The sequence below is a fragment of the Dromiciops gliroides genome, chromosome 5 (assembly GCF_019393635.1).
Source record: "Dromiciops gliroides isolate mDroGli1 chromosome 5, mDroGli1.pri, whole genome shotgun sequence".
NCBI lineage: Eukaryota > Metazoa > Chordata > Mammalia > Microbiotheria > Microbiotheriidae > Dromiciops > Dromiciops gliroides.
Window position 1 is genome coordinate 119,922,714 of NC_057865.1, and position 25,091 is coordinate 119,947,804.

The window sequence follows — 25,091 nt, forward strand, 5'->3', positions numbered from 1 at the left end:
TTTTTACAAAGTCATATGCATGTTGTCCACTGCAACTGTGAGCTCCTTGAGAGCAAGGGCTGTTTTTTAACCTTTCTTTGGATCCCCAGCACTTAGCACAGTGCCTGGCACAGAGCAGATGCTTAATACATGTTTATTGACTGACTGAAACACAATTTTGAAAATCTTTGGTCAACTTTCCAGAGGATTGATAATGAACATGCTACCTTTTTTTTCTGACAGAAAAATGACATATTCCAGATACAGCATGCCACATATTTTTCAGACAGTACAGAAAGTTGTTTTGTTTGAGTATGCTATGAGGATTTGCTATAAGGATTATTTTTCTTTTCTTTTCTTTTCCAATAAGGGGATAAAGAGATAAGAAAAATAGATTTTTTAAAAGTTTTTCACAAATGTTTGTTATTATTACCCTGCCTTCTTTTTATTGTTTTGTTGTTCAGCCATGTCTGGCTCTTTGTGACTCCATGCACACCATCACTGTCCATGGGTTTTCTCAGCAAAGATAACTAGAGTGTTTTGCCATTTCCTTTTCCAGGGATTAAGACAAAGAGAGGTTAAGTGATTTCACCAGGGTCAGAAAGCTAGGAAGTGATTGAGGCCAGATTTTAGCTCAGGTCTTCCTGACTCCAGGTCTAGCACTCTATCCACTGAACCACCTAGCTGCCTCCAAGACAAATAGAGGTTAAGTGACTTGCCCAGGGTCACACAGGTAGTAAGTGAGGTAGGATTTGAACTCATATGATCTAGACTCTAGATCCAGTGCTCTACCCATAGAGCCAACTAGTTACCTCTTTTTTCCTACATTTTTTGTTGTTTAGTTGTTTCACTCATGTTCAACATTTTGTAACCCTATTTGGGGTTTTCTTGGCCAAGATAGTGCTATTTCCTTCTCCAGCCCATTTTACATATGAGAAAACTAAAGCAAACAGGATTAAGTGACTTGCCCAGGGTCTTAGGTTGCCTCAGATTCACTTTCTTGGTTTCTTTCATATGTGACACTGACAAATGATTGTTAAGAGACTTTGGGGATACATGAGAAAATAGCAAAGAGTTATACCTTCCTTTTGAAAAGACGTTATTCATATTCCTACTTTACCAAAGGAAAAAGCAAGATTTTTTTTTTTTTTTGGTGAGGCAATTGGTGTTAAGTGACCTGCCCAGGGTCACACAGCTAGCAAGTGTCAAGTGTCTGAGGTCGGACCTGAGTTCAGGTCCTACTGAATCTAGGGCCAGTACTCCATGCACTGTGCCACCAAGCTGCTCCCAATTTCATTATATATATATATATATATATATATATATATATATATATATATATGTATGTATGTATATATATGTATATATATGTGTGTATATATATATATGTATATATATATATATATATGTAGTTTAAGTGACTCTAGTATAAAACATCATGTTTGAAAAAAAAAAAACCAGACAAATTTTTTCCCCTTTTAGGTGGTTTGGGAATACATAATATCAAATGACCTTCCTCTATCTTTCACTTTTTCAAGTGTCTTTTACTTTGGTTTGTTTTTTCTGTGAATGTGCCTTTTTTAATTAACATGCAATTTGGGTTTTTCAAAACATTCAAAACATTTCAGAAACTTCAGTCCAGTGCATGGAGTGCTTAACCATTGGTGTTCATGTGAATCACTTACGATTTCTGCAGATAAACAACAACATAGATGTTTTCCCATGCCATTCTTTTGTTTCTTGCCTTGTATACCTTGCAAGGCTGTTGCAGAGATCAAATGACATAATGTATTTGACTTTGTAAACTTTCAAGCTATACAAATAGATGTTGATGTTGCTATAGCATGTTCAATTAATTAAGAACATTTGGTTTTTAATACTACATTGGAATTAGGAAAGGAGATAGAGAATAGAGAATTTTTAGCCTCAGGGCTCTTATCTTTGAATTCTCTGTGTCCTTGGTAAATAGATACGTTTCAAATTAGTTCATCTCTGCTGCACATCTTTTTATTTAGGTCTTTGCTTGAATGCCTTGGTATTACCACAGGACAATACAGAAAATAGAAACTAGATCTCTTTTGAGCTTGTTGATGTTATTTTCTCAGATATTTCTCCCTGGATGTTTCATTGATATACTTCGATATACATATAAATAAAGATCTGCTTATGCACATGCCCATAAATATAGCGACAACATCAACTAATATAAAGATGTAATGATGATTATTGTCTCACATGAGATAATTTTTGTAAGATGTCTTTTGAACTTTAATATCTCACATAGATGTTGTTTTTGGAAAGGAAGGTGGGGAGACTCAACTAGCTATTTCACTGATACAGGGAAATCCCATGGAGGTACTTTCATTGCTATGAGAAATTGACAATTGTTCTGGAACTGAGCTTTACAGAGTTGCCTTGGAGGCACTGAGAGATTTAATGACCCGCTTAGGGTCACCTAGCTAATGTGTGTATGAAGTAGTACTTGAACTTAGGTCTTCCTGACTGGGAGGCCAGCTCAGGCTCCCTCTTATCATTATGATTGTCTTCATCTTCATCATCATTGTCATCTTCATCATCATCCATTGGAAGAATCTGCAGGCACACATAGAACTTTATAAATCATGTTAAAGCAGATCCAGTATGCCAAAGCCACATGATTCTCTCTCTCTCTCTCTCTCTCTCTCTCTCTCTCTCTCTCTCTCTCTCTCTCTCTCTCTTTTTAGGAAAATGCTGGAATGGTAAATGCGTTTTCTCATTAATGAGATTTGGTTAAGCTCTATTGCTTTTCTGACATAATTTTATTTCTTCTTTTATAAGGATAACAGATTTGGAAGTTGAGTCTCTAGCTCATGGTTTTCAAAGTGCTTCTGATTAGGATCATTTTAAAATACATTTCAATTTTAATTGAATTTTTATTTGCTGAATTGATAAATATTTCCACACATATAAGTATCATATACCATAGCCAATTGGTCTACTAAAGAGCTTCTTTTGCCCCCAAAATTATTACATATAGGTATGTAAAATACGTCTACATAACCTTTTACTGTTGCCCAATTTTTCACAACCCCCACATTCAGTTGCATGCCCCTGTATGGGGTGGCAACCCCCATTTTAAGAAGCTAGGGTCTAGCAGATAGCCACTCACCTTAACCAATCAATTGTCACTTTTAAAATATTCTCTCCCCAGTGTTATTTATCTGTCCCCTAGCCACAGGCTGCCACTAATTTTGTTTAGGAGCTCATTTCCTCTTGCCTCAACTATTACTATAGCCTCCTAATTTATTTCCATGCCTTCAATATCTTCCTTCTTTAATTCATCCTTTTTACAGCTACTAAAGTCATCTCTATGAAGCATACCTCTGCCCATATTGCTTCTAGGATAAAACACAACTCTTTAACTCGGGAGTTACAGCCACTCACAATCTGGCTTTACCCTACCTTTTTAAACTTATTTCACATTATCCCACTTCCCACACTCTGTTTCAGCCCAATTGGCCTATTTTTCTGTTCCCCAAACTTGCTATCTCTTTATGTTCACATAATTTGTCCCTTTTTCCTGGAATACACACCATCTTGGCCTCTAGCTCCCAAGATCCTTAGCTCCTCCAAGAAATCTGTTTCAATCCACCCAGTTCTTAACATACTCTCTCAATGTATATGTATGTGTATATATATGTGTATATATATATATATATATGTGTGTGTCTGTATATGTGTATACCTGTACATATGTGTGTATGCATACATACATATATATTTCATTAAATATTTCCAAATTACTTATAAAATTTTTAACAATTAAAAATGTTTTGAGTTCCAAATTATCCTTTCTGAACCTTCCCCCTTTTTTGAGAAGGAAAGCAATTTGATATGATTTATACCTATGAAGTCATACAAAACACTTTTCCATATTAGCCATGTCATCAAACAAAAAAATAAAGTTAAAAGAGGTGTGCTTCCATCTACATTCAGAGTTCATCAGTTCTCTCTCTTGAGGTGGATAGCATTTCCCATTATGGGTTCTTTGGAATTGTCTTAGGTCACAGCACTGCTGAGAAGAGCCAAGTCTTTCACAGTTGATCATCCTTACAGTATTGTTGTTGCTATGCAGTGTTCTCCTGGTTCTGTTCACTTCACTTTCTGTGAGTTCATATAACACTCCCCAGGTTTTTCTGAAATCATCCTGTTTGTAATTTCTTATATCACAATAATATAGCATTACAATCTTATTCTATAACTTGTTGAGCCATTCGCCAGTTGATAGTTATATCCTCAATTTCTAATTCTTTGCCACAGCAAAAAAAAAAAAAAAAAGAGCTGCTATAAATATTTTTGTACAAATAGGTCCATTTCCACTTTCTTTGATCACTTTGAGATATATGCCTATTTTATAGGATTGTAGAGAATTTTATGGGATTTAGATAATTTTATAGCTCTTTGGGTATAGTTCCAAATTGCTCTCCATAATGGTTGAATCATTTCATAACTCCACCAACAATGTGTTAGTGTCCCAATTTTTCCACATCCCTACCAGTATTTGTCATTTTCCTTTTCTGTCATATTAGTCAATAAGATAGTTGTGAGGTGGTATCTGAGTTGTTTTAATTTGCATTTTTCTAATCAATATTTACTTAAAGCATTTTTTGTTTTACGTTTTCATTTTGATTTCTCTTCTGAAATTATTCTTATCTTCTGACCATTTATCAATTGGGAAATGACTCATTTGTATAAATTCATCTCATTTCCCTATATATTTGATAAATGAGGTGTCTTGGATAAATACATCTAAAATAATCTGATTAGAAAGGATAATTGGATCCATAAGGACTGGTGAAATTATCTATAAAATATTTTTTATAGTTTGGTATAGCCCTGAATTAAATAAAATAACAAGTAGGATTGTAATTTTTATTATATTAGCTCTACCTACCCATGAACAATTAATATTTTTCCAATCATTTAGATCTGACTTTATTTCTGTGAAAAGTGCTTTGTAGTTCTGGTCATATACTTGCTGTGTTTGTCTTGGCAGGTAGACTCCCAAGTATTTTATATTGGCCACAGATATTTTAAATGGAATTTCTCTTTTTATCTGTTGCTGCTGGACCAAATGTAATGGTATAAAGAGAGAAGAAAAGAGGGTTGATGACAGACCCTTGGGGTTACCCAGAGTTAGTGAGAGTTACATGGAGAAAGATCCAGTAGAGAAGACCAGAGTATCAGACAGTTAGGAGAAAAAAAATAGGAGATAGTAGTATCTGAAAAAAAAAAGAAAACTACAGGAGAGACTATTCAGAAGAATAGGGTGATTGACAGTGTCAAAGGCAACAGAGAGATAAAGAAGGATATATTTCTTGTTAGATATTTTGCAAAGTTCCTCCATCCTTCCTAAGGGATACTTTTGTATCTTAATTCACATTCAGGACTAAAATGATTGACAAGTTCAAAGTGATATAGATCATCAATGGACATGGTCAGTTTACCAGTCTTATTATTTGTTACTCAGAACTCTATCTGATGATTCATCATTCAAAATCCCATAGGGCAATTGACTCTCATGGTCTTAACATAATACATTATTTGTACTAGCTTGTTATTAAATTATCAATAAATGAGTGCATCAGTGAGGGATCAAATGAATTATAATTTTTGCCATGGAAAATTAGTCACATGTGGTGATAATAAAGATAATTTCTGCAAATGCTATAAACATTGTCTTCATTCCTCTCACATTTCCACTTTTCGTATTTCCAAGGCCAAGTTCAATGTAACTCTTCATCTTTTAAATATTCCCTCACCTGCAACGCCCCCAGACTCCCCTGCTCTACTACCTGACAAAAATCTCTCCTTCATCTCTATTACTATAAGTTTTGGTATAACTCTTACACTGAATACAGAAAGGATCATTTGATCTGGATCTGATGGGAAACTTTCCCTCATGGCAAGAAGACTCAGTTTGGAGTCACAAGATCTGAATTTGATCATTGGCTCTATTACTTTTTCCCTTTAAGACCTTGGCCAAGTCGTTTAATTTTTCTAGACCTTAGTTTTTTCCTATATGTGAAATGAGGGGACTAGAGTAGATGAACTCTAAGGTCCCTTCTACCTCTAAATTGAATAATTCCTCTTCTGGCAGCACTTGTATACTAGAGAGAGCTGTGTGTCTGGAGTCAGAAGGCCTGGATAGGAGTCTGGGCTCTTCCAGTTGTCAGTGTGATTAGACACCCTTGTTTACTGTGAGCCTTTGTTTCCTTAAATGTAAAATAGGCACAATACTTAATGTGCCTAACTTCCCAGCCTTCCTGTCAGGGGAGGGGGGAGGATGGTGGGAAAGCACTGTAAATTCTAAAGTGATATAAAAGTGTTAATAGTTATTGTCATATAAATTGAAAAGAATTAAAAAAAATTCTTTAGTGGGGCAGCTAGGTGGCGCAGTGGATAGAGCACTGGCCCTGGAGTCAGGAGTACCTGAGTTCAAATCTGGCCTCAGACAAATAACACTAACTGTGTAACCCTGGGCAAGTCACTTAACCCTAATTGCCTCACTAAAAAACAAAACAAAACAAAAACAAAAACAAAAACAAACAAACAAAACAAACAAAAAAAAACTCTTTAGTGCCTCCTTTGCCTACTTTGGAGATAGTACTGGGTATAAGAACATAACAATGGTACAGGTTCTTTGCCTCTTGGAGTTGACATTTTTCTAGGGGTGATATGGCATGACCAGAGTTAACGGACAAGGTAGGGATTAGGGGTGGGGAAGCATGGTAAAAAAAGATCCAGACAATGTGCTTCAGGAAAATTTGAAGAGGGGAGAGGTCAAGACCAACTTTGTTCGGGTAGTAATCTGAGGCTTGAAAGAAAACAGGGTGGGCAGCTAGGTGGCACAGTGGATAAAGCACTGGCCCTGAATTCAGGAGGACATGAGTTCAAATCTAGCCTCAGACACTTCACAATTCACATATGTTCCCTAAACTAGATTCTTAATAAGTTATCAATAAATTAATTAATAAGTTAAGGAACAAATGAATCATAATTTTGCCATGGAATAAGTATATTAATATATGGTGATGATAAAGATAATTTCTCCAAATGCTACGGGCATAGTCTTTTTGTAACACCTCCCTATTATCCTTAACATAACAACAACAATAGCAAACACCCATTAGCCTCATATCTGTACTTATGGTGTGGTTTCGAGTCTTTATATAAGATTATAAAGTTGCAGAGAAGGTTTTAACCTGCATTGATAAAGGGAGTTTTCTTACCTTGGAGATCTCTAAGCCAATGAAACCGTAGGTCCATTCCCTATCCCTATATTTTTATTGCTGTACCTTTACTTCCCTATTAGACAGTAAGCTTCTTGAATCAGCAAAAAGGCATCTTATTTTTGCACATCTCCCCAAGTTCCCAGTATACTTTATTGTGTATGCCTGCTACTCAGTGCTTGCTGAATAAATGAATATGATAAGTGAAATGATTCAAAATTATACCTGATGAAGTAGCACTTGAGTAGTGATATACCCAGTAACTTCTATGAGTAGTTGATCATAATTTTTTTTTTTTTTAGTGAGGCAATTGGGGTTAAGTGACTTGCCCAGGGTCACACAGCTAGTAAGTGTTAAGTGTCTGAGGCCAGATTTGAACTCAGGTACTCCTGACTCCAGGGCCGGTGCTCTATCCACTGTGCCACCTAGCCACCCCAGTTGATCATAACTTTACTTGATAAATCAACCATTTTAATTGGAGTTTGTATGTGTCTATATAAATACATACATGTATATATTTATATATATATATATATGTATACATATATTATATGAGGGAGTAGTAGGAAACAAGTTAGAATTTTAGGTCAAATAGTTTGAATCTTAATCAAAATGGAGATAAGAAATTCTACTTTAGAAATACATCTTCCTGTGTGACCCTGGGCAAGTCACTTAACCCCAATTGCCTCACTAAAAAAACCAAAAAAAACAATATGCTTTTGGAAACAAGGGGACAGATCTTTAAGGGAATTTTAAGGAGTGTGTATTTAATTTAATGTAAAGAATGTGTTCTTAGAAATTTAAGTCAATTAAAACTATTTATTAATTGCCTGTTATAGACAAATCACTCTACTAGGTGTTATGGATACAAATTCAACCCCAGAATTGGTTGCTATCCTCAAGAATATAACATTTTATTGGGGAAGAAGGCAAGTGATGTGATATATATGAAAATAAATACAAGAACATTTGAGGTGAGAGAATGCTGACAACAGATGTGATCAAGAAAGGCTTCCTATAGGCACTTGACCTGACACCTGAAGAAAGCTAAAAATTATCAGAAGTATTTTATTCTTGAAGGAAATATATTCCCCACATGCAGGATAGCCTGTTCATAAGCATGAAGGTAGAAGAGAAATCCATATTTGCTAAATAGCTTAATGTTTTGCTTCAGAATTGCCTTTAATGTGTGACCTCACTTTATAGCACTTCTTATTGTAGCATAATTTTATTTTATAATGGCTAGATTTATACTATACTAAAATCCAGAAACTGTAATCAGCTAATTTTCCTCCCCAAAGTAACAATATCAATTGGTTTCAATGAGAATTCTGAGTGAATTGATTAGTTGTGTAGGCAATATGTAAGCTAACACAGTTGACATTTTTCACTGTTTCTTGCCTTATTCCCCATTCCCTGGTGTCCCATTATTGTCCTTTTCTAATATCAGAGTTTGAGTAAATTTTTATTTCTGTGGCCAAAGTCACATTTCTGGGTGATAATAAAATAGCAAATGTCTTTTTATAAAGAGGGAATTATAGGCTTTTGATACAGCTTTCTTCTAATTATTTTCATTTATAGAACCAGTAACACACCTAAAATCAGTAAACATATGACCCACTTTTGCCATATTCAACAGTGATATAACAAGTTGGATTATTTGAAAATGTGTATCAGGGTTTTATTTGGTTTATATATGGAGAAGGACAGAAATGCTCAATAAAGTAACTGATTCTCTCTTTTCTTAACTTTCTACAATCTGGCTTTATCTCTTCATTCAACTGAAACCATTGTCTTTTAAGTTACCAACACTCTTAATTACTATATCTAATGGGATCTCCTCACCCCTCATCCTTCCTGACCTCTCTGCAGTATTTGACACTGTTAATTACCTTCTTCTCGAATACTTTCTTTTCTCTATGTTACTATGGATGTCCCCAAGGCCAGATCTTTCCTGGCCCATCTTCTCTGCTCCCTCTGTTTTTTCACTTGGTGATCTCATTGGCTCTCATGGATTTATTTATCATCTCTATACAGATGATTCCCATATCTATTTATCAGGCTCCAACCTCTCTCCTGACCTCTTTACTCACCCCTCCCACCCCAAATCCAATCTTCTGTCAAATTCTCTTGATTGTCTCTTCAAAACATCTCTCATAGATGCCTCATTTCTCTCCTCTAACAATCCCACCATCTTGGTGCAGGAAGGCCCTCATCATCTTATTCCTGCAGTATCATAGTAGCCTGCTGCCTGGTCTCCATAACTCAAGTCTCTCTTCACACCAGTTCATCCCACACTTAGCTATTAAGGTGATCTTCTTTAAGCAAAGGCCTGAGCAAGTCACTCGTCACTCCCCCATTCAAAAAGCACCAGCAATTCTTTATTATTTCTAAGATAAAACAAACAAAAACACCCCCCTCTGACTTTTAAAGCCCTTCACACCCTGGCTCCTTCCTACCTTCTTACACTTTACTCCATGTACTTCATGATCCAGTGACACTAGCCTCTATGATCTTCTTTGTAGAAGACACTCCATCTCCTGATGACATGCATTGTCATTGCCTGCCCCCCATGCCTAGAATTCTCTCCCATCTTGTGTCTCTGCCTTCATTTAAATCTTACCTAAAATGTTACCTCCTATAAGAATCCTTTCCCAATATCTCTTAACATTAAGGCCTTCCCTCTGAGTTTATCTCTAATTTATTCTATGTGTATCTTGTTTGCACAAAATTGCTTGTGTATTATCTCCCCCTGTTTCCTATTGTGCTTTGTAAACAGTAAACTTAAAACTAATTTAGTTGAGTTGCCCATGATACATGCTATGGTGACTGTTGTTGAGAAACACACAAGATAATATAACACATGTATATCTGTTACTGATAAGTTCTCAAAGCATATCAAAGTTATTGCGAAAAAAAAACCAGAAAAGTTTTGGCAATAAAGTACTGTATATAACCTTTGATCTTCCTGGCTTTCTCTTGTTCTTCTATTTTTCTTTTCTACCCTTTTCTACCTTTACCAAAGAAATTCCAAGTGAACTTCCTCACTTACAATAGTTCCTGTGTATTTTGAATCAAAAAGACTTGTAACTGGGGGCAGCTAGGTGGTGCAGTGGATAGAGCACCAGCCCTGGATTCAGGAGGACCTGAGTTCAAATCTGGCCTCAGACACTTAACACTTACTAGCTGTGTGACCCTGGGCAAGTCACTTAACCCCAATTGCCTAAAAAAGAAAAAAAAAGACTTGTAACCTACTAGTTGTAATTATTTATACTACAGGAATTAAAGGATTATCAGGAGGAAACAGCTTTATAAAAGTAGATCTATCTATCTATCTATCTATCTATCTATCTATCTATCTATCTATCTATCTATCATCTATCTATCTGTATCTATCTATCATCTGTCTGTATGAATGTATATATGTATGTACACATACATATACATTAAGAGTTTTCAACACTGATGAAATCAAATTTGGGCCATTCATTGTACTTCCTAAAGGATTTCTAGTCTGTTATCTCACTTGTCCAAGTTCTACCATTAATTCTCCAAAGAGGATCTGCTTAACATGCCAGGAAGCCAAAGAGAATCTTGAGAAAAATCTTCGAAAGTGAAAAAGCTCAGGCTGTCAACAACAGCAGCTAATGGCTCTTGGGCTTCTTTTTCATTGAAAGGCATGCCAAACTCAGCTGGAAAAAAACCCAATTTTGCAGGGTACTTACCCCTCTTGAATTAGCTTTCCTTCTTTGTTTTCCTTATTTAGTCAGTCCAGTCATGTTCAACTCTTTGTGACCCCATTTGGGATTTTCTTGTCTTTGTCTAGGGTTATACACCTAGTAAATGTCTGAAGTTGGATTTGAACTCAGGAAGATGAGTCTTCCTGATTCTACACCTATCCTTTTATCCATTGTTACCTGGCTGCCCCTTTTTTCTTTGTTAAGAAGGGAGTAAATGAAGTTCTACTATGGATCAAAGTTCTTACCTCCAGCATGCACTATATCATACAGGCCAATAAGAAGGGAGACAGTAGTCCATATGGTAGATTGGAGACAGAGAATCTGAGTTTGAATTCTGTCTCTGTTGCCTCTGTGATCTGGGACAAGCCACTTAATCTCTCTACGGCCTCAGTTTCCTCATTTGTAATATGGAGGGGTTGGATTAGAACATCTCTTGACATCCCTTCTAGCTCTAAATCCTCTGATTTACTCCCATGTTCATGAAGATGAGATGCAATTAGAAACTTTGGAATTCATTAATGAAAACATATAGTAATCTAACTGTCTAATTTATGAGGCTGGCTTCCTCTCTGGTAAGTACTTTCCAATATATTGTGAATTTTTGAGCTATACACTAAAATATATTACAACTTTACAGTCAGTGATGTTTTAAATAATATTAGTAAAGGTGTGACATTTTTGTGGGTGGCTGACATATAGTCTTTAATGCTACTGAACACTTTATGGCTATACATTAACATTAACTTTGGAAACTATAACATAATGAAATTTTATAGCCAATTAAGTTGATGAGTCACTGTCAGCCTCTTAAACTCCTCAGTTAGATGAATGAGAAAGTCAGAGATAGGAAGCAAAGGCACACGCTCTGGCTGTTGTAAAACTTTGTGACACCATGAAGTTGAAGTGTTATAGGAAGCAAGAGAGTGTATCATCATAACTTCTCAGAAATACTTTTAGGATTTCTTGTTGAGAAATTGAACTGCATGTGCCAGAGGCCAGATTGGACTAAGAAGTTCCTAACTCCAGACCCAGTGCTCTAAGCAATGTGTTGAATATAAACTCTGATTAAGACTTTTCTAACAATTAAAAAGGCAGAGAACCTTTTCTCAGTTTTAGATTTTGCAATCATTTTCTAAAATGAGAGTGATATTGATAAAAGAAGAAAACATACCAAATGCCTGTTTATCCCAAGTGAGCAGAGAATGGGCTTACCTAAGAGTTATTATCCATACTAAACACAGAATGTTAATCTTTACAAAATAAGAATCAGACTATTGTAAGTATACTAAATAGTAGGACAATAGGATGATAAATTTGGACCCAGAAGGAATGATGGAAGTCATATAGGCTAATCTCCATTTACAGAGGAAGAAACAAGCCCAAAGAGGTTAATTGAGGTGCTGGGGGTCACATAATCATTAAAGAGCAGGACTGGGATTTGAACACAGCTTCTCTGACTCTAAATCCAGTGCCCTTTCCACATTCCCACTCTGCATCCCTATGTTTATGCTGGGACCTATTCATTTTCTCTTTGTATGTGTCATTTAACATATTTAATATTGTTATCTAGGATGAGAGATGTAATTATAAAAGACTGAACTGAGCCTCAGGGCATAATCTTAATAAAAGTATATTCTGCACTATCAACATTAAATGCACTTAATGCATCCATATCTTATCTGTACAGACTCTCTCTCCATTTGTACAGATTGGATTCCATTTCACTTCTCATTCTTTCAATTCTTGTGCTCTTTTAATTTAATATTTTATTTTCCCCTATTACATGTAAAAACAAGTTTTAACATTTATTTTAAAAAATTAGGGCCTTCCAAATTCTTTCTCTCACTTCCCTTCCTTCCTTGTCCTTGAAAAGACAAGCAATTTTATATAGGTTATATAAATTTACTATACATTTATGCATTTTATATTTATTATATGACTGCATGGGCAGCCATGCAAAACATTTCCATGTTAGTCATGTTATGAAAGAAAACACAGACATAAAAAACAAGAAAAAGAAAGTTAAAAAAAATACTGAATCTGCATCCCAACTCCATCAGTTCTTTCTCTGGACATGGATAACATTTTTCATCATAAATCCTTCAGAATTGTCTTGTATCATTGTATTGCTGAGAATAAAATTGATCATTGTACAATACCGTTCCTGTGTACAGTGTTCTGTTTCTTATTTCACTTTACATTAGTTCATATAAGTCTTTCCACTTCTTTTTTCTGAGAGCTTCCTACTCATCATTTTTATAGCAAAATAGTAAGCCATTACATTAAAATACCAAAACTTGTTCAGCCATTCCCCAGATAATGGGCATACCTGTAATTTCCAATTCTTTGCCATTACAAAAAGAAATTATGTGTATGTGTATGTGTATGTGTATATGTACATACTGATCCTTTTCCTTTTTATCTCTTTGGGATACAGACCTAGTAGTGATATTGCTGGATCAAAGGATATGGACACCTTTATAGCCCTTTGGACATAATTCTATATAGCTCTCTAGAATGGTTGAATCAGTTCACATCTCCACCAACAGTGCATTAGCATTTCAATTTTCTTATATAACCTATAGCATTTGTTATTTTCCTTTTCTGTCATATTAGCCAATCTTATAGATATGGAGTAGTAGCATAATTTTTTTCCATTTATCTAAACAATCATGCTTTAAATTTTTACTGAAGCCATAGCAATTTTCCTGTGACCCTTGGACTGTGCCCATAAGACTTTTCACTCCCTTTCTCCTTAAAGACAGGGATATCTCTATCCCTCATTTTTTAGCCTTGAAGAATCTACAGAAGATGGACTTTTGCCCCTTTCTCTCCAGAAATAAGGAGAGAGAGAAATGTTATGGGAATGCAGTGGGATCCCAAGAAACCTAAAGATCACAACCTCCAAGGAATCTTTAAAATTTTCCAAGGGAAAAGCACCTCAGGAATAAGGTGTGGCAGAGCAGAACCCTGGTATGCTGATAAACAATATCAAGGTCTTCAAGATGATATACAAGATTTGGATGGGTGCTGCATATCTTACTGATGCATTATTATTCCAAAATCTCCTCCCTGCATTTCCTTCCCAGTTTTTTGAAATTCCCTTTTCTCCCTTTTGTTTTGTAAAGATACAAAAGACCAGTCTTCTCTTACTATAATAGGATAGTCACCAAGATAATCTGTTCCCTGGCCATATTTCTCTCTCCTAATAAATCTTTTTATTTTACAAGAAAAAAAAAACACAATAGTGATTTAGAACATTTTTTTTATATGACTATGGGTAGCTTTGATTACTTCATCTGAAAACTGCCTGTTCATGTCCTTTGACCATTAATCAATTGAAGACAGACTCTTATTTTTATGAATTTGACTCAGTTCTCTATGCAGTTGAGAAATGAGTCCTTTATTAGAGAAATTTACTTTTGACCCTTCTCTTGAGCCTTAAATTTGAAAGTCAAAATTTCTATTCAGCTCTAATCTTTTCATCAGACATGCTTGAAAGTCTGTTTCATTAAATATCTCATTCCCCTCCCCCTCCCAAAAAGTATATCAGTTTTGTTGGGCAGGTAATTCTTGGTTGTAATCTTAACTCCTTTACCCTCTAGAATATCATATTCTAAGCCTTCTGATCCTTTAAGTATAAGCTGCTAAGTCTTCTGTTATCCTGACTGTGGCACAATGATATTTTAATTGTTTTTTTCTGGATGCTTGCAATATTTTCCCCTTGACCTAGGAGATCTGGAATTTAGCTATGATTCCTGGGAGTTTTCATTTTGGGATCTCTTTCAGGAGGTTATCGGTAGATTCTTTCAATTTCTATTTTACCCCCTGGTTCTAGAATATCAGGGAAGTTTTCCTTGACCATTTCTTGAAAGATAATGTCTAGGCTTTTTTTTTCTTTTTTTTAAAATCAGGGCTTTTAGGTAGTTCAATAATTCTTAATTTACTTCTCCTCAATCAATCTATTTTCCAGGTCAGTTGTTTTTCCAGTGAGATATTTCACATTTTCTTCTATTCATTATTTTGATTTGATTTGATTTTTTTTGATGCCTCATTGAGTCATTAGCATCCACTTGCTGAATTCTAATTTTTAAGGAATTATTTTCATCAGTGAATTTTTATACCTCCTTTTCCTTTTGATCAGTTCTTTTTTTCTTCAGTGAATTTTGATACTTCTTTTTCTGGGTGTGTGTCCAATTGTACTTTTTAAGGTTTTCTTCTCTTCAGTAATTTTTGTATAACTTTTCACTAATCCAGTTCTGCTTTTTGAGATATGGATGGGTGCCTCTTTTTGTGCTTCTTTTATTGTTTGACCTATTTTGTTTTATAAGGTATAATTTGTTACAGTATTTTTTTGTGCCTCCTTTACTAAGCTATTGGCTTAATTTTCCTTTACCAAATTTTTCCTTTACCTCTCTTATTTGACTTTTAAAATGTTTTTTGTGCTCTTTCAGGAATTCTTTTGAGGCATGATATCAATTCACATTTTTTGTTTGTTTGAGGCTCTGGATACAGCATTTTTGGCTTTGTCTTCTTCTGAGTTTGTGTTTTGATTTTTCCTGTCACCATACTAATATTCTGTGGTCAGGTTATTTTTGTTGTTGTTATTTGCTCATTTTTCCATTCTATTTCTTGGTTTTTAACTTTATGGAAAAGTTGGCTCTGCTCCTGGGGTAGAGGGCACTCTGTCCCAAGCTTCAGGTTTTTGTGTGCAGCAGTTTTCAGCACTAGTTCTGGGGGTCTATAAGTTTTTCATTCTTCCAAGATGGTATGATAATCTGTGGGTTGAGAACTCTGGAAACCACTGCTGCAGATTCAGTTGATCCCAGACCTGCTGCTATCTTGCTAGGGCATTACTTGCACTGGACTCCCCTCCAATGTCCCTCCAAATGTGACAGTTTTCCAGCTGCCTTGTTATCTTGGGCTAGAAATTGTTTTACACTGTCCTTTTGTTTGTTCTGCTGCTCCAGAATTCATTTTAAGGTTGTATTTAAAGTCTGAAGGGGAATTTGGAAGAGCCCCGATGAGTCCCAACCTTTTCTTTTCCATCTTGACTTTGCCTCCTGTTCTTATCTTTTAATAAATCATCCATAAATAATTTTTATAACACACTGGAGGCTTCAGTCTGATTCTTTAAATATCGTAATTCTAATTATTTATCAAGGTGTGGAGGTGATCCTGTGTCTTCAGAGTCCATGCCAATGGATCTTAAGCTCTTTCAAATGAAAAAATGCTAGGAAAATTTTGAATGTAGTCTTAGTCATAGACTCTATCTGAATCAAGGTGGATCTGTGTTTAGAACACTGGGCCTAGAGTCAGGAAGATCTGAGTATGAATCTGAACTCAGACACTTACTGGATGGTTTACCTTGGACAAATCACTTAAAATCTGTCTGCCTGTTTCCTCAGTTTTAAATAAAGATAATAACTGCCTCTACCTACCAGGGTTATTGTGAGGATCAAATGAGATAATATTTGCATATCATTTTATGATGCCTAGAACACACTATGCACTTAGTAAATGCTTGTTCTCCTTCCTTCCCCTTTTTCTTTCTGAGGCTCAGCCTAATTAAGTATAGATGTGAATATACGAGACAGTTTGTGTTAAATTCTTTGATGATGACAATGTATGAAACAAAACCTTTTTTTTCTGTATAATGGGTTTACTACCTTTGATGCCATTTAAAAAAAATAAAAGTTCCATACAAGTCTTTATTGCTAATATGCTACTGCTCATTTATTCCTTTTGTGAATCTTTCAACTATCCTGTTCCCTACCTATCTTTGTATATTTAGTTTATGTAACTCCCCTTTATGAATTACACATTCTATATAAGTTAGACTGCTTGCTTTATCCAATACTTGACATTCTATCCCCCAAATCTATGCATTTGCATTGGTCATTCCCCATGATTGGGATATACTCCTACCTCATTTCTCTTTTTCAGAAGCCTTAACTTCTTTTAAATCTCAGCCTAGGTTTACTTCCACCATAAATCATTCTCAGACACCCCCTAGTTGTTAGCATAAGAAAACTGAGGGGGAGACTACTACATATATTTGTGCACCTTTTGTTTCCCAACAGTAGAATGTAGATTCCTCATTGAATCCCTAGCACCATTTTAGTTCCTGGCACATAGTAACCACTTAAATTTTTTTGAGGTGAAAAGATTGTGGCATTTCCTAATTGTGATCTTGTTTTCTCTCCTGTTATTTTGGCCCCTGCCACAGTATCTGTTCCAGTTGTCTGTGCTGATAATTCAAATGGTTTGCCCATCCACATGCATGTCATTATTTGGGCACTGTGATTTCTTCATACATATGGCTTTTCTGTTGTGCACTGCTATATTATCTTTTATCATTGACTATGGAATTATGAAGAAATCTTTGCGTTTTCTGGGATTCCATGTAGTTAGGACATTTGGAATTAGGTGCACCTAGAGTTAGGAGCACCTGGGGAAAGGATACAACTTATTTAAGACCCCTTTTCCATTTGAACTTTGTAGAAGATAACTTCTATGACAGTGGTCCATATAGGGAAAGTACAAAAATATTTTTTGCGTCTCTTCACATCCCACCGAAAGAACTCCTCTATTGTGGAATCTGAATGTGTAGGGGAAAGTGGTTATAAATTTTACTTTTAGTTAGCAAAAAGTTAATTTCTACCTGTGTTTCTGTGATTAAAACATTTCTATCATGTATTGAAAAGAATGCTGGACTGAAAGCTAAGAAATCTGGTTTCTGGTTTTGATTCTGCCTCTATGTAATCATTCATTTCACCTCTCTAAGCCTTAGTTTCCCCAACAGTAAAGTCAGCAGATCAGATTAAATTACCTCTAAAACTCCTTCCTCTTCTAAAATTATGTTTCTTTCACGTATAAAATGCTAATTTCCAAACCAAAAGCAATCTCCTATGTCAACTCTGAGCATTGAATGTGCCTTCATATGAATACAATTATTCTATGTGACACTAACTTTGACAGATCTACATCTCTTTAATGGAAAATTAAAATGGAAAATTGAGTGTGAGAAGAAAGTAAATTGGCTGATTCTTCTAAAGATAAATAGGGTTCACTTAGGGAAATATTCCATTTTAAGATCTGGGGTTGGGGGAGAAGGTTCCAAAAATGGTACACTTAAAAAAAGAATCAATTTGAGAAAAATGACCATACTTTAAGCATACTAATTAACTGATGCTAATGGAGCAGATATGGATAAGAAGAATGGCACTTTTTTTTATTTAAAAGGTCAGGCCACAACCAAAATATTATGTAATTACAAAATGTGAAATATTCTAAGATTCAATAAGCTTGACATAGAGATATATAGTTTCTCTATGTATATTGTTTCCTAGTGACCTTTTTTCCCTTCCAGTGAAGTATTTTTCCCATTTTTGCCAAAGTAATAATTCAAAATACAGTTGAAAAACCTGGCTCAGTCTGGTAACATAGTATTTAGAAGTAAAATGTGGTAATTTTAGTCTATCTGAACAAGTATTCTAAAAATGCTGGAAGCTGGAGCCCTACTTTTTTACCCTCTTTATTTGCACTGAATAATCAGATTAAATAGAACATGAGCAGATTTTGTTTTTCATTCCACCCTTTTCTTTCCTTCCTTCTCTCTCACAGGATTAGAAAGAATTGCCCGGGATTCCTCTTATGAGCAAGAAGGGAAAGTCCAGTTTGTAATTGATGCAGTATATTCCATGGCTTATGCACTTCACAACATGCATAAAGATCTCTGTCCTGGCTATATTGGTCTTTGTCCACAAATGAGCACAATTGATGGCAAAGAGCTCCTTAGTTATATTCGGGCTGTAAACTTTAATGGTAAGTCACACACATTTATTTATTTATTTATTTGTTTGGCTTTGTTTCTTTTAGCACTTCAGAAGTGACAGGTTGTGTTTTTTCCTTCCTATATATAGAAGACACTTTGAGGCACAGTGGAAAGCACAGGATTAGAAAGAATTCTCTTTTTAATCAGAAGTGTGAGTTTTTCCACCTGCTTTCAAATCTCAAGCATATTTTTTAATGCTGCCATTAAGCTGCTCCTGAAACAAGCAGAAGCTAAAAATAAGCCCCTGTCAATCAAAGTATTCTACTTAAAATTGCGCTTTCAAAAATAACTTGGAGAGCTTATATAGGACTATTGACAACAGATTAAATTCCTTTTGAATATGTTTTGTTCATACCATTATTAGAGAGGTAATTGTAGATGCTTTGTTTTGAAACTGATTCTGAGCATCTTAAACACAAGGCTGTCTAGAGAAAGGTGAGTGATTTGGAATTTGTATTTGCATATTAAGAAGATGTATAATCTATGAAAACCTTCCAGTCTTCTCTCTCTTTTTCACTTATTAATTCAGTTAATTTGAAGCCAAGAGCTGTATCCTTTAAAACACTGCTACAGAGATGCCGCAGATGGGATCTGCCTACTGAGGAAACACTGAGACTCTTGCTTATGTGGTTGCTACAAGCAACATTTATAAGACATATGATATTTTGAGTATTTATCATGTTTGGTTAGAAGGGACCAACCTGACTATCTTGAAGAACAGTTGCTTAGTGTTGGTATTTGGTGCAAGTTGTAACAGTTGTTTCCAATGACTTTGGTCATTATTTACAAATGAAATGATAGAATGTCCTGTGCTGTCTGTTTCTTTCTAGTTGGCACTAATCCATGCAGCAGAAATGCCTCCAAGCCAGGCACAGAACATAACTGTCTATCATAATATACTCCAGTGACCTTAGCTGCCAACCTTTTTTTTTTCCAAAAAAAAAAAAAAGCACAAGGTCATCTTCAATTTAAAATCCAAGTAGAAGCTTTTAATTTTTTTTTTTTACTTTTTTTTCTTCAGGTAACACACCAAACCATTTTCTTTGTGCTGATATTAAACTAACTATACTATATAATTTTAATAGGATTTGTAGGAAATCTTTATGGAAAGGAATTCCCTTCTTAAGAACATTGAGAGATCCAGTGGAGATTAAACAACCACACATAATAATTTTAATGCGAAAGTCAGAAAAATATATTATTGAGAAAAATATTAAAGTTGCATATTTTTGTGACAATTTAGCCCCAATTAGCCATTTCCAAATGGGGAAAAAGTTATTTAATTACTCATATTCACCCTTCAAGAATCTCCTGAACCTAGGATCTTTTGATCTTGGCTTTTATGCATCCTCTTCCCGATAAAACACAAATACTACACATACACATACCTCTCCTTTTAAAAGTAGTGTATATTTATCAAGTACATAGGATTAGAATATGTAGCGTTCACAAAAATAAAAACAACAGCCAATGAAGCCAAATATCTGTATGTAAATCTTTTTTTCTTGTGAAACTGAGAAAATAGCTTAGATAACTACTTCTTAGGCTGTTCAGCTGTTTTATATCTTATGAACTACTTAAGCAGTGCAGTCATGCCAGATAAAAGCACACATGTTTAAGTGTGGTGGGCAGGGTTAGAGGTGTGCAGGAGAAGCCAGATGAACCCAGATGGCAATTTATAAAACCAAAGACTGCAACCTTTGGAGGCTAATTACAAGAAGACAGATATATTGAGAAAGATAGAAAATTCAAAGAAATCAAAGGCAAATGACCTCAAGAGGAACAAAAGACATGGATAAGCATCAATAGAGGAGAGTTGCTTCCTCATCTCTTTTCTGGAGACAAAACTGGATAGTAAAATGGTGATTTTTTAAAAAAGTGCTATCATTTACTTTATTGTAGTCAATATGTTCTTCTACTGGTTATGATTATTACAAGGAATCATCAGTTCATATAAGTCATCATGTTTCACTGAATTCCTCACACTCACTTCTTATAGTATGATGATTTAATATTACACTGGTTTATCCTGGTTTGTTCAGTCATTACTCAGTTCTTTGGTACCCACTTAATTTCAAGCCCTTTGCTATCATGAAAAGTGAATCTATAAATATTTTGGCATTTACAGGATATGCTTTGTTGTCTTTGATCACCTTGGAGAATGTACTTGGTAGTAGGAACCCTATGTCAGTGGATATTAATGGTTTAGTAACTTGCAGCACATTATTCCAAATTGTTTTATAGAATGGTTGGACCAACATACAACTATGATCCCAGTGTATTAATAGCTTGTCTTCCCAAAACACTTCTAAGTTGATATTTGGACCTTTTATCCTTGCCAATGCACTCATTGTGAGGTGAAAGCTTAGTTCTTTTAATTTTTATTGTATACTTTTATTTTGTAGTTCTTTACAGCAGTTTTTCATGTGTGTTAACAATTTTTAATTCTTCTGAAAACAGTAAATGTTTTTTGACTACAAATCTATTGAAGAATGCTGTTTCATTTTATTTCCCCCCAATTTCATGTAAAAACTTTTTAAACATTAATTTTTTTTATTTTAAAGTTTTGAGTTCCAAATTCTTTCTTTCTCTCCCTCTCCTCCCACTTCCTTGAGACAGTAAGCAATATGATGTTGGTTATATATGTCTAATTATGTAAAACATTTCTGTGTTAGTCATTTTGTACAAGTAGACTCAGAAAGGAAGGAAGGAAGGAAGGGAGAAAAGGAAAGGAAAGAAATCAAGAAATGCTTCATTACGTATTCAGACATCATTTCTCTGGTTGTGGATAGCACTTTCCATCATGAGTCCTTTGAGATTGTTTTGGTTCATTGTATTGCTGAGAATAGCCAAGTTCTTCATTGTACACTATCACTATTACTGTGTACAATGTTCTGATATTGCTCACTTCACTTTTTATCAGTTCATGAAGTCTTTCCAGGTTTTTCTTTACTCTCTGTGTGTCTCTGGCTTCAAATGTGTTTCTTGTAAAGAGCATATTGTAGGTTTCTGCTTTTTAATCCATTCTACTATCTACTTTTGCTTTATGAGTAATTTCATCCCATTCACACTTGCAGTTATAATAACTGTGCATTTTTCTCCATCCTATTCTTGAACTTTGATTTTAAATGACTTCTCTTGGAAATTAGTTTCATATCAGATTACAAGGTCATATCAGATTATCAAGTTGGAAGGCATGTAAGAAACCATTGAGTTAAATCAATACCTTGACAAGAACCCTCTCTACAATATACCTGACAAATGGTCATCCACATTCTTCTAAAATTCCCAGAATTATTTGCATCAAGTAGTGTATGCAGTATCATCTAAGTTATATTTAAGTGTAATAGGAGATAGATTGGTCATTAAGGGAAGTGAGGGATAACAGATGGAGAGGGCCTCCATTGATACCTACCTAATGTCAAGCAATCTAGAGGAGCTCCTCCTACTTCCCTTAGGACATCAGATGAGCCCATTAGGGAAGAAAATGGGCCATTGATGCACAGAATAACAGGACCTACATCCATTATAGACCAACAGCATAAGAGGGAATATCCACATCAGTGAAATAAGAGGCTTACTGATGTATTAATTATACTTGCCTATAACACAGTAACAATATGGATAATTTTACTGCATTCCACGGCTCTTATTTTCTTCTCTTCAAATTGATAGTTTATTTTTTAAAAATAAATTTATTTTAAATTAAAAATATTTCTTTTAATTTTTTTTTAAAAATATTTATTTTCTTTCAAATTGATAGGTTTTTTTAAAAAACATTTTATTATAACCCATGACCTGGAAGAGAGGGTGAAAAATTGAACTTCATGGAACTGCCTGTATTACATTAGTATTAGAGGTATTGACACTGGGAGCAATTGCTTTTAAATTTAATAATTTTATAACTGTGTATTAGTCAAATGTGTTAATGAATGGAAACCCAGTCTGCATATCTTTCAGCAGAATTCTATAAAATTTAAACTAAGATGGCATGCTTCATGATACATTTCAGACAAACATAGCTTCATAAGCCTTGTACTACTCACCCTTTTATAAATTTTCACCACGTTTCCAACCTCAAATAAGTCAAAGGAAAACAAAGAACAGTCTTTTAAAGTTAATATTATTGGGAAGATCATAACAAACTACTATTTTTGTAAATCTTAAAAGCTAGGGTTTATCAGAAGAAAAACGAGTGCTATGGATTGGGGAATTTAGATTTTTTTTCCAGGAATTTGAGAAAGCACTTCTATCAATTCTTTATGCTCGGGCCTGCTCTGGAGGTGATAAAATATTAATACTACATATCTTGTACAGAATCAATGATTTCCCTATTGCTGGGAGGATTTTCTTTATCACAAAGAGGAGTTTGCTGGAGTGCTGAAGAGTGCTCCCAACTCCCTTCCTCCATAGGTGGTCTCAAACAGCAGCCCCAGATCTGAAAGAGAAGGAGGAGGAATGTCAAGGATAAGGTCGAAACTGGAATCTTGCCCTGGTGGCTAGGTAATTGAGGCAGAGAGATAGACTCCTAAGAGAAGGGCTAGCTACAGTATTTCTCAAAGAAGAGGGACAGAGGGGAGATCATATACTTCTAAGAAGACCAAGGGGATAATCTCAGGGAGGTCAAAGAGATTCCGGCTGTTTGATGAGGATGCTTGGTACTTTTGTGGTTGTTTGTTCCTTCTATTCATGGACTGCCTTCAAGTCATCATTGGCTATTTCTCCTTTTAGTCACTGCATTTCATTTTGTGTCTTGCCTTTGTCCTGATCAATTATAAATCAATAATTTTACCTCTTTCCTTATACATCTGTCTACTCCTAAAGTAATTAAGTCATGGAATTATTTTCCTAAATCTACTATCAGTTTTCAGTCCAGACCAGAGATGTGAGTTAGTGCCAAAGTTCTGAACTGAACCACCTACTTGTTTTGTAACCTTGGCAAAGAAAGTGCTCAATAAACTCCAGGGATTCCCGATTGTCTCCAGGATCAAATATACAATCCTTTGTTTGGCATATGCCGCCTTTTATAAGCTAGCCTCCTCCTATTTTTCCAGTCCTCTTATGCTTTATTCCTCACCATATAACTCCAATCTAGTAACAATGAAGACACTGGAAATAGATAGTATCTCTCTAGCTTTGGACATCTTCTCTGCCTGTCCCCCTCCCTGGAAAGCTCTTGATCTTCATCTATGCCTCCCAGCCATGATTCCCTAGCTCACTTCAAGTACCAGCTAAAATCCTTCATCAATACAAAGGCTTTCCTAACCCTTTTTATATGCCTTTCCTCTGTTAATTATTTCTTATTTATCCTCATTAGATTGTAACTTCTTTTTATGGGAAGGGACTGTGTTTTGCCTCTTTTTGTATCCCCAGTGCTTAACACAGTGGCTGGCACATCATAGGCACTTAATAAATGTTGATTGATTAATTGATCAACAATTTGGAGCCTCATTTTAAATGCTTTATCTAGACAGGAGGTTACAGAATCATACATAGTGCTTCACATATTTATGTTTACAAACATTGCATTTATTTTCCCAAGAATCTAAGAATTGACACAGCAATAGTTATGCTACTGAACCATGCAAATAAAATAAGGGGTGTCTGGATTAAAGTGTTTTTCTTTGGCCTCTTAGGCTGAGGTTAAAGGAAATACCAAGGTTAGCATTTTCTACTAAATTGATACTCAGAAAATGAGACAATCATGTGTTTATTGTTATGTAATACAGCAAGCAGGGAAATATATACACATGATGGCAATATTATCAGATAGAGGTTTGTTCCTATATACAAGAAAATTATCCCACTTTGAGGGCGATGGAGACATATTAGAGAGGGAATGCACTCACATTTAGGGTTCAGGTGACAAGATTATATACCCTAATAATGGACTTGGATGAGAAGAGGTAATGGTGCAAGATTTTGGAGGGAACTTTCCTAATCAAAGCTAAATGTGGTAGCAAAGGTATCTTATCAGTACTTGGCTCAAATGAAGCTCAAGTAGGAGGAGGCTTTGTCAGAACCATAACCTGGTGGTAATTCACCCATGAAAAATTGCAAGCCTTATCCCCTGACCTAGGGTCAACAGTGAAAAAAATATAACTGTCTGTTTTGCCCATATTTTTCTATTGACTTTAGGAGCACTTAGCCTAAGTGACTCTATAATGGACTCCTATCATTATAAATATATTAGACAACACCCATAACATAAAATATATAAAGTATGTGATTATCACAGGTGGTTACATCTTAACTTACTGTAGT

The 25,091-nt window shown here is 35.1% G+C and overlaps 1 protein-coding gene across 6 annotated transcripts in view; it reads left to right on the forward strand.

Annotated features, from left to right (window-relative positions):
* The window catches only part of GRM8 (glutamate metabotropic receptor 8), a 952,263-nt gene that overhangs the window by 577,718 nt on the left and 349,454 nt on the right, over nt 1-25,091 (forward strand). For all 6 annotated transcript variants that reach the window (XM_043969215.1, XM_043969212.1, XM_043969213.1 and 3 more), the window contains exon 7: nt 18,617-18,817. In XM_043969215.1, coding sequence (XP_043825150.1) covers nt 18,617-18,817 — 201 coding nt within the window. The remainder of the gene's footprint in view (nt 1-18,616; nt 18,818-25,091) is intronic.